A 10,430-nucleotide genomic window follows, 5' to 3' on the forward strand; every position below is an offset into this window, starting at 1 on the left:
CTTCTTTTATTTAAAGAATACAGAGGCATCAAAGTATTGTGCTATCCTTCCCAAATGTCCCTTTAAGGCACTATCAGCTCACATGATCAAAGGGACTAAATGATGGTGTGAGCCGTCCGTGAGTTGACGCTGCAGTATAATTTCATGAACCAAAGTCCAAATGTTGCAACAACATGCACCGACAGCAACACGGAAAGGATTGGAAAGGATTAATCGTTTATAAGGATTGAAATTATGTGCTCAGTAAGTAACATAGCTGTTTTTATACAAACCAGATATAAGATGTATTTTTTTTAAAGAAGTTTAAAATTTCATAGTTTGGATTTATTAAGGACTTGTCTTTTGAGAAAGGTTGCTGCCAATACAATCTCAATTTCTGATGTGCTTTGTACCAAAAACAACATGTAATAACGCATGGAGTGACAGCCAACTATGTTTTGTAATGACTCAAAATGACAATGTCAGTAAAAGACAGAAGAGATAAATCCCTCTTATATAATACATTATTCAACCAAGGGAGTGGATCATAGAGATTAAGAGTCCCCTTGAGCGCCCTGGCGAAGATGCCAGCAGCACACAGAAAATAGAGAAGCCGAACCAAAATATCAGATGTGATTAAATTTGTAGCATTGGTAAAACAGCTGTGGGCAGTTAAGAAATACATGCAAATATATGCGTTCCCTTACTTATATTAAGTAAAAAAGAAAAGAATAGAATATGAATCAAATGTTCTGTAATTAAAGAATGGTACAATAATCTAAAAAACAAATAAAGCTACATTGTCTTGCCTTTAAATTACAATAAATAGTCAGATGCTGTATTTTTGTCAAATGTAACAAATGCACAAATTTGTCGGATCATGAGGTAAGACTTAACTTTTTCATTAATTCATTGCAGGTTCCCTCTCAAGAATGATTAGTGTACACCTTTATAAGGACTGATCCACAGAAGCCAAGGGATGGCAAAAAGTGTAATGGTGACCTACGTCTTATGGGCAGTAGGTGGACCTTTGGGCCTTCATCATTTATATTTAGGAAGAGATAGCCATGCTCTGCTGTGGATGCTAACTCTCGGGGGATTTGGATTTGGCTGGTTCAGAGAGTTCATACGCATTCCCACGTATGTTGGAGAGGCCAACCAGAATGGAGAAAAAGAGAGAAGGAGACCACCATCTTTAGGCCCTGTCAGGTTTGCTGGACAGTTGTGTGTCGGGATCTACTTTGGCACTGTGGCTCTGATAGGGCTGAACTCTCTCAGGTTCTTCTACTTGATCGTTCTTCCTCTATGTATAGGTGCAGGGGTGCATCTGGTGTCTAGTGTTGGGCAGCAGACCTCTGATCTTCAAAAAACATTGACTACTTGTCTCTTGACCTCCCCAATATTCTATGGCAGCACCTTTGCACCTCTCCCTATAAGCCTGGCTGCGAGTGTGACTGCTGCTCAGCATCGCAGGTTCAAACCTCCACATGCACTTGAGACAGCACAGGAACTAGGTGAGACTATCCTACAAATATGACAACACTTTGATAGTTTACAGCTCTCTGAGCTTTTAACACTCCAAAATAACCTCATTTGTGTCTTTTATCCAGGTCCAAGGCTTTACAAACTTGGGCTGGCCTGGCTGGCTTTCTCTGCTCCTCTGGGTTACTGCATTTTCCATAACACCACAGCCACTCTGTACTACCTGTCTGACTGTGTAGCTGCACTGCTGGATTTCTTCTGGTTTCTGCCTTGGCTCAGAAGTGTATTAGAGTACATACTTTTGATGCCATATCGGATATTGTGCATTTTCACCGGAGGGGGCTACTATGAAGAGGCCTGGAAGAAGGTGCTGGAAATACTGCTGAAAGAATACACTGAGAGGGAAAGAGATGCACTGCAGGTGAGCAATGTCATAACTCTGGAAAGGAAATACAAAGGCTAAGATATGGAAAATTCCAGGGGCAAAAGTTGCAATTTCCAAACTGTGTTTGTGTTGCAGGTGTTGTCACTGGAAGGGGAGGCCTCTGTGGATGAGATAAGCCGCAGCTACAGGGAGTTGGCAAAGAAATGGCATCCAGACCACAACCCTAGCAAGGATGCTGAGGCAATGTTTGTGAGGATCCAAGAGGCTTATGAGGTCCTTCTTCGACACCACAAGCCTCATCGATTCAAATAGTTACCCTTCATTCTTCACTGTCATATGTAGTAGTTGCTAGGGAACAGTGAGACTCACAATTGCATTATTTTCTCAGTTATTATTTTTATGAAAACATAAATCAGAAGCATGAACAGACACATTGTGTTGACATTTTCACACAGCTGTATGATTGGCTACTTGGAAGAGATGGTTTCAAGAGAGATTTGCTGCCACCTTGTGGGGGTATGGAAGTATTGTCACCATAAATATTGTCATCACAAGATATGAACGTATAAATGAATGTGTAGGTCTACTGGCTTGTTGTCAAACGCTATACAACTATTTCAGATCCCCTGTCCTTTAATTTAGCACTATGGAAACTACATTTCCTAACTCAGAAATATTGTTTAATTAAGGTAGAAAGACAGGCTTCAACGAGAGAGATATGCTAAAATAACCCGCCTACTGCGCTCTTATCTAGCATTTCCGGAAGAGGATTTTATCATTCACAATGTCTGATATTCAGTTATGTCTTAACTAATCCTCATATGCTTCATGAACTGGGTTTTTCAATAAAAAAACATTCCTGCGCAGTATTGTATGACAAGTCTTCTGCTGTGCCTATATGAGTTTTTGTAAAAGGGAATAAATGTCATCACATTTTTGCCACCTGTTCCCGCAGCTGACATGCATCGATGCATTCGACGATCACTGAATCAAGAGCTCTGTTGTACAATTATTCGGTCTGTATCCCAGCATGGGCCCGGAAGTTGTTTGGGATTCCCAGGTAAAAAAAAAAAAAAAAAAAAAAAAAAAAAAAAAAAAAATCCCGGAGATGCTGTCGTCGCCTGGGAAAACAAACAGCTATCCAGACAATTAAAAAAGAAAACACCAGTCGGTCACCAGGTAGGGAAGAGGCTTGTGGACTTCGCCGCAGCGCTTTGGTAAGCCCATCCATCTGCTTGGATCTGAAAGTACGGCATGTTTTTGAGTAGTTGGTCGGGTGAATGCCATTTGTCGTGTGGTCGGGTGCCATAGCAACGGCTCATGAGAAACATTGTACAGCTCAGGCCACTTTGACGTGCTCGATGTTGGATGACAGCAGCTTTCATGCGGATCATTTGGACAGTGGCAACTCCTGCAACAAATTGCCGTTCTGTCTCGCCGCTGTCTGGACCGTCTGGTGCTCCTATAACGGAGCTCATTTCTCTCCGAGCAGCTAAAACAAGTAGCCACTCACTCACGCATTGGGAGAAGCTGGATAGTTATTTGAGAATGTAACGCTATATGTTTTTCTACATGTTTGAGCAGGAAATGTCCATGTCGGCTCTTGGTGGCGCGCGTCCTTTTTTTTTAATCGCTGTGCCCTGGTTTGACTGGCGCGTCTCCCGGCTGTATCAGAGCCTGTTGCTCCCCATGCGCCGCCAATGCCAGGATATTAATTTTCCCTGCGAGGTGTTGTCTCCGCCCCCTGCCCACCCCCTCTCCCCCCCTCTCTCCACTGTCTCCTCTGCCCATTGTTGTCATCCATTAGAGCAAAAGGTGCAGCAATGGACATCTGGGTCTTTCTCTTTATCTTTCATCATAAAATCAATCAGAGCCTTACCTGGACTCCCTGTCACACAAAATGATATGGTGTCTGTCTGAAAATGTTACTTAAGACCGCCTGAGCCTCACTTGTTGTCTGCTGTGAGGTAACCTAGCTATGGAACCCACTGTGAATTTTCCCACAATCTTTATTATTGGTCCATCACATGCAAACAGAGTGGCTGGAAAAAATATTCCAAAATAAAGCAACTTGACTATGAAAAGTTATATAGTTATATTTACTTGTATGCATCTTCCTCTATTTATATGTTTTTCTGTGCTTATCTGCATTGTTGCCCTCTGCAAATGAAGTTATTTTTAATTTTTCAAGTTCACGCTTCTATTTGAATCTACAATAAATATCTTCAAATTGAACTTTGTTGAAGTTGTGTTATAGCTTTCTCTCGAGGGTGCTTTACGGGGTTTGCCTTCGATTTCTTTGAAGAGAAAAGTGTTCCAGTTTTCAGTTTCGACTCCTCCTCCAACACTGTGGTTGATCATCTTCCTATTACAGTGAAGCCTCTCATATTCATGTTCTGACCACATTACTGAATAATCTACATGACTCAAACTAAGTAGAGCAGAGCCTAGGTTTACTAGATCAGTTCAATACCGTGAATATTTCATTGAGGCCTTGGAGTTGAAAGTGTAAAGCTGTTTTGTAGCCTAATTCTTGTACCAACAAACATCTGGTAAGTATGTTTTAGATGGTTAGTGTCAAAGTTGTTTCATAAAGTATTAAATGTGTCATTTGCAATTTTCATGTGACAAATATTTAGAAAATTAAGAATTTCTTTTGATCGGAAGAGAGTAATAGTGATGTGATGCTTTCACATCATATTTCCTCAGGCATCTGGTGAGAGAATGAATGCTGATGACTGCAATGGACGCTCATTTGCACAAGGTTAGTTTATGTCTAAGTTAAACACTACCATTTATTTTTTGTATACAGTCTCCAGATTTTAATGTTTACTTCAATAATGTGGGCATAAATGTGTTTCAGGTAATGATGGAGAGTCATCAACAGAACAGGATTTTTACGGTGGATTGCAGGGCCCTGCTGTGAGATCACCAAACAGTCAGCAGTCCTCACCACACCGCTCTGTTAGTGGTCAGTTATCAATTCAGATGCATGGTCAGCATACCATTCTTCATTTAAAATTAGGTATAAAAAAGTAAATGTGTTTGCCTTCATTCTCTCCCTACACAGCCAACTCCATCAAGGTTGAGCTGTGCAGCGATGATGAGTCACCGGGCGCTCCTCAAGCAGAGAACAGAGAGGCTGTGAGGGACGAGAGCAGAAGGGATGACAGAGGGGACCCCATGGAAGAAGGGGTCACAGAGTACGCTGGAGGAGAAAGAGGGAGTTTGTACAATGAGATGGTCAGTCCAAACCCTGCTTCACCTGGACCCATCCGGCTGCCCAATGGGAAGCTCCAGTGTGAGGTCTGCGGGATGATCTGCATCGGCCCCAATGTTCTGATGGTGCACAAGCGAAGCCACACAGGTGAGTACTGTACTATGGACAGGTTGACTGTTAAACTGAATTGCCCTTCGGGGACTAATAAAGTATTCTGAATCTGAATCTGAATCTAAAACTGAGAACAAGCACACTGGATGGGAAAAATGTGCTATTCATTTCTACAGCATTAACTAAAGGCACCTGTATGATCCTCTGTCCATCCAGGTGAGAGGCCATTCCAGTGTAACCAGTGTGGAGCTTCCTTCACGCAGAAGGGGAACTTGTTGCGCCACATCAAACTACATTCAGGAGAGAAGCCTTTCAAATGTCCCATGTGCAACTACGCTTGTCGACGGAGGGATGCCCTTGCTGGACATCTACGCACACATACAGGTGAAATACGCGGCCTTGACGACATTACAACGCAATATTGTTCCTTATGGTGACAAGGAATAATGTTTGGAAACAATCGTAAAAGCAGGGATTTATTAGAAGGGTCCTTTTTTCACTTCTGTGAATCTAAGAGGAAATAGATCCTCCTCAGCACAATTTAGAGTAAAGCACGTGAAAAATGACATTTACCAGTGAAAAACAGGAAATCCTGTTGATGTTTTCAAATTTAGAACACACATTCACCAGGTGTTCAAATACAGTCTTGTACTGTAGATCTTGAGTTGGTCTTTGCAGGTCTCACAGGTTCATTTTCAAAGAAAAGATTCTTAACGATTTGGATTTCGGAGAAACAGCGTCACTTGCTCTGACGGGTTACTTAGATGAGACGTTGCGGTTACGGGTTAGGGGTTTGATTAACAAGAAACAGAACAATTTCAGTTATTGCTGATCAATGGGGAAATCCATTATCTCATACCTTTTACATTTTTTTTTCATCCCTCCCACATATGTATGTATAAATGATCATCACCTGTTAATTCAAACACATTCCCCTCATAGGATCGAATCTATGCCATTTTGTCACTCTTAGGAGATCACTGAAATTTTTTGCTCTTAAATGCAGTGTCTTCTCCAACGGTGGGAAAACCTTTCAAGTGCACCTACTGCAGTCGAAGCTACAAACAACAGAGCACACTGGAGGAACATCTGGAGCGCTGCCACAGCTATCTGACAAGTCTGGACCACCAGGCAGCTCTCAAAACACAGACAGCACATGGTAACACATCACACAATCACAGCAACTTTTATACGCAGTATCATCTGACTTCCAGTGCTAATGAAATGTGTTTAGACTGAATTAATCAAATGTAATCTTATCACACATAATGTGTAGGTCAGTATATCAATGACAGAGTGATGTTTATCTACAGGCGAAGAGTCAGTAAAAATGGAGGCAAGCACTAAACGAGAGCCCCAGCCTCGAAATGACAAAATCCAGTTTGTTGACAGACTGGCTCTAAGCCTCACCAAACGCAAGAGGTCAACACCACAGAAGTTTTTAGGTGAGTGTTCTTCTTTAACAATGGGTAAGGTGGATCTAAAGAAAAGTCACCCACTGACTTTTCATCCCAATAACAGTTTCTAAATTGATGGTTCCTTGTTGTAGGTGAGAAGCACATGCACCTTGATCTACCTGAAGCACCTTATGAATTGTCCTCTGGCTCTGAGAAGGACGGGGACCTCATGAGCTCTCAGCCTGCTGGAGACCCTGCTGGTCTGGCTGGATCCCATCACCGAGGTGAGAGAGTTAAAGGGGAGAACCATGAACCACCTGCACTGTCTCACCTCCATCCTGCCTTCCTGTCGGAGTTCCGCACAGTTATGGGCTCCATCAACACCAACCAGCCTTCCCAAGGCTCCCGAGTGCACATTGGAGGAGGATCAGCAGCAATGATGCCTCTTGGCGTGGCTAGTGAAGGCCGCGATGACCAACCCTCAGCCCACAGCCACACCACCTCTCCCAACGGCTGCCCCGACTCTACAGACACAGAGAGCACAGCAGAAGAGCAGAGCACAAGGGCTTCTGCCCCGACAAGTACCTCCAACAACCACCACCTTAACCACTACCAAACCCCAGCACTGCCACGCAACCATTCCAACTCCAGCCCCAGCCGGGCCAAAGACTTGGAACCTGAGTGGGAGAAGGCATGTCCTGTGCCCACTGCCATGGGAAAGAGAATCTCCAGCTCCCTCCTTTCTTCCCGGGAGGTCACGCAGGTGTTAGACAGGGACGGCCGGCCTGTGCGCCACTTCCACTGTCGCCACTGTCGCATCCTCTTCCTGGACCATGTCATGTTCACCATCCACATGGGCTGCCATGGCTTTCGCCAACCATTCGAGTGCAACATCTGCGGCCACCGCAGCCAGGACCGCTATGAGTTCTCATCTCACATCAGCCGTGGGGAGCATCAGGTTGGCTGAGGGGAAGGGTCAAAGGTCAGGTGAGATAAGGTTGACTGCTTCTCTTTAATGGGCTCATGTTTGTTCTGCACCAGGTCAGTTGCTTTAAATCCTTCCTTTAAGAACAAATGGTTTTATTTTTAAATATTTATTAAACTAAAGCAGACGAAAGATATAAGCCTTTCACTGCAACATTTAAAATAAATTAACTGATGAATTGAAATAACATCCTATTACCGATTGCACTCCCTTAACTAATCATCCAGCAAAACCACCAATTTTGCTTCAAAAGTGCCTTCTTTGAGGATTTCCTCTTAACTTTGAAAAAAATGGAGGGGGGGACTGGTGCTCAAAAATGTTAACTAGCCATCTTTTGCTAAGCGATTTAGTTATTACTTATGAGAAGGGAGTTAAGAAAAGCATCTGACATATGGAATGTTTAGTCTGCACTAAGAGCTTTGTTTTTCGTGATTGAAGAAGGTATTTTGTATAGTGTGTCAGGTAGATTTAATATGCACTGAGAGCTTCGTGCCTCTGGGTTTGGGTGGGGCTTTTGTCACAGACAAAGCACAGAAACGGATTGCCTTAACTCCTACAGTAGCATGCTGCTGTAGGAAAACATTGTTTACAGCCTGGTGGGGCAGTGTGTGAAGAGATAATATTTGCAGCTGCACAGAGAGACAGAACATAGCAGCATTTTGAGGGGAAGAAACTTGAAAACAATCGCTTGAGGTTAAAATGGCTAGGGATTAAAGTAAGGGTTCTGGATTTCAAAGCGAGCCTTCGAAAAACTGGTGCAGATCAGACCCTGAGCCAAGTAGTGTACAGTAAGAGCTGACCTTTATGGCCCAGGGTGCTTTACCTATGTGGGATTGAACTTTTTAGGTTCCCTGCTTATATATGAACATCTTTGCAGAAGCACTTGATGGCTTTACTATTTTCTTCCCTGTAATTGTTCTACTGCACTGATAAATTGCGTAATATTCACAATAGTTTATCCTTCAATTTGCGACACCAGTGAAATTTTAATGGAGCCGGCCTTCTACAAAATCCCACAGCTTTGCACTGGTTCTGTAGTCTACACTCAAATGTGCTGCAATGTTATTATTTTGTGGTTTTGTGCTCAGCACTTGATGCTGAGATTTTAATCAAGCTGCATTACGTAAGTGATTTAACAAAATGATTATTTAAACTAGATCAGCAAATCAGTTGGGATCTGTTAAGTTATCACTTGTGGTTATCTATTTAGTGTTGTTTGTTTCAGCCTTGGTGTATTTAATCAGCTATATTCCAAATCTTATCCAGCATATTCCTCAAGTCCATAAAATGTTACCTCCTGCTTCTTTATAGCACCCAAAAACCTTATTGCTACCGTACGATGAGTTATCAGATAATGTTAATATTGGGAACACGAATGAGACCAAACTCAGTATTCTTACTTGTTCTTGTGGGTTTGCTGCTTCATAGTTTTTATTATTTTTCTTTAATTGCAGGCAAAAATATACTTGAACTGTTTGAGAAAAAAGTTATCTAAAAATGCACTTGGTTTGATAAGTAGAGACGTGTGTGTGAATGGAATATAGCATGTGTGCTTGTCATTTTCTGCTTTTCCCTGAATTGTGAATTATTTTTGAAATGTGAAGTAATTTCAACAAGTGGAAACGAGGCATGGGTTTTTGTCTCCTTGTGTGGACTTTTCAATGTCTCAATGATATTTTTGTGAATGATGTAACATGACAAAACACTTTACCTCAAAGTTAAAGATGTTAAACTGCCTCATTACTGTATTTCAAAAAAGTCACGTTGCTTTCCAAGATGTTATTGCAGTTAGAATTGCGTGCCCCTCGATATTCTCAAAACTTTTTACTGTCAATAAAGTTCAATTTATTGTAAAAGTGTTTTTCTCTAGTTTGATTCTGCTTCTGTTTGTCTCCTCCCTAAATTATAAAAAGGTTTAGGTATTCCAGAGTTATTATGTATTGATTTCCAAAAAGAATATATTTTAATACCACATCATACAGGGAAGAGACACTACTGTTTACTTTTCTGCCAAAAAACTGCAGGATGGTTGAAATTAAAATTATAGTAACAGATGTAAAATATCTAGAGTTTAAAAAGCTATGAATTAATGTGAAGATCTGGATAACTGCATATATTCTGCAATGAGGGAACACTTTATATTGTATATTATATTAATAACCCTGGAGAATAAACACACTGTAATTAAAGCACCCTGAGAAAATTCTATAAAGTTAAATTCAAATGTGCGTGGTGGATATGTAATTATAATGTTTGAATCAAAGCTAATTATTTATGGGTCTGTTGCAGTTAGTATCCTGTGATTTAAGGATGAATGTACGTCACATATTCTGAACTTGCTACTCACCGTTCAAAAGCAGAGTTATTCTGTTTGAATACAACAATTAAACCCAAGATACATCAATCCCTCTGGATTGCAGAGTTTAGGAAGATTAATTCAAAGAATAGACAGAGCATAAGCATAAAAACTCTATGATGGATCGTTTCCAAGTCTAGGATATATAAGAGCTTTTTGTCCAGTCCACCCATTAATAACTCCCTCATTTGTCAGTATGTTTACACTTATCAAATATACAACAGAGAGCTTCAAATTGAAGAGAATATTTTACAGTCTACTTCAAGCAGACTATAAGTATTTTAAATAATAAAATGTACAGGGTATTGAATTATCACTGTACATACTTGACAGCGTAAGCCTTTTTTAAAATAGAAAAATATGCTAAATACAAATATGATGTAATTGTAATACATATGTAATGTTAAATGCTTTTACACTATCTTAATGACTTTACAGACTTCAGAGATAGGCATACAGATGAACAGCGTATTCTCTCAGAGGAACACAAGTGAAATCTGACAAATGAAAAACAA

General features: G+C 41.1%; 2 protein-coding genes across 2 annotated transcripts; both read left to right on the forward strand.

The window, feature by feature from the left end:
• Positions 1-172: 172 nt before the first annotated feature.
• Positions 173-2,190, forward strand: dnajc22 (DnaJ (Hsp40) homolog, subfamily C, member 22). The gene is made up of 4 exons (XM_034695312.1): positions 173-243; positions 898-1,493; positions 1,590-1,882; positions 1,982-2,190. The coding sequence occupies exons 2-4, from the start codon at positions 959-961 to the stop codon at positions 2,156-2,158; spliced, it is 1,005 nt and encodes a 334-aa protein (XP_034551203.1). The 5' UTR covers positions 173-243; positions 898-958; the 3' UTR covers positions 2,159-2,190.
• Positions 2,191-2,776: 586 nt separating this feature from the next.
• On the forward strand, positions 2,777-9,419 carry ikzf4 (IKAROS family zinc finger 4). The gene is made up of 8 exons (XM_034695303.1): positions 2,777-3,063; positions 4,556-4,610; positions 4,710-4,817; positions 4,917-5,213; positions 5,394-5,561; positions 6,184-6,336; positions 6,491-6,622; positions 6,727-9,419. The coding sequence occupies exons 2-8, from the start codon at positions 4,571-4,573 to the stop codon at positions 7,539-7,541; spliced, it is 1,713 nt and encodes a 570-aa protein (XP_034551194.1). The 5' UTR covers positions 2,777-3,063; positions 4,556-4,570; the 3' UTR covers positions 7,542-9,419.
• Positions 9,420-10,430: the final 1,011 nt, after the last annotated feature.

This window comes from Notolabrus celidotus, chromosome 11 (genome assembly GCF_009762535.1).
Source record: "Notolabrus celidotus isolate fNotCel1 chromosome 11, fNotCel1.pri, whole genome shotgun sequence".
NCBI lineage: Eukaryota > Metazoa > Chordata > Actinopteri > Labriformes > Labridae > Notolabrus > Notolabrus celidotus.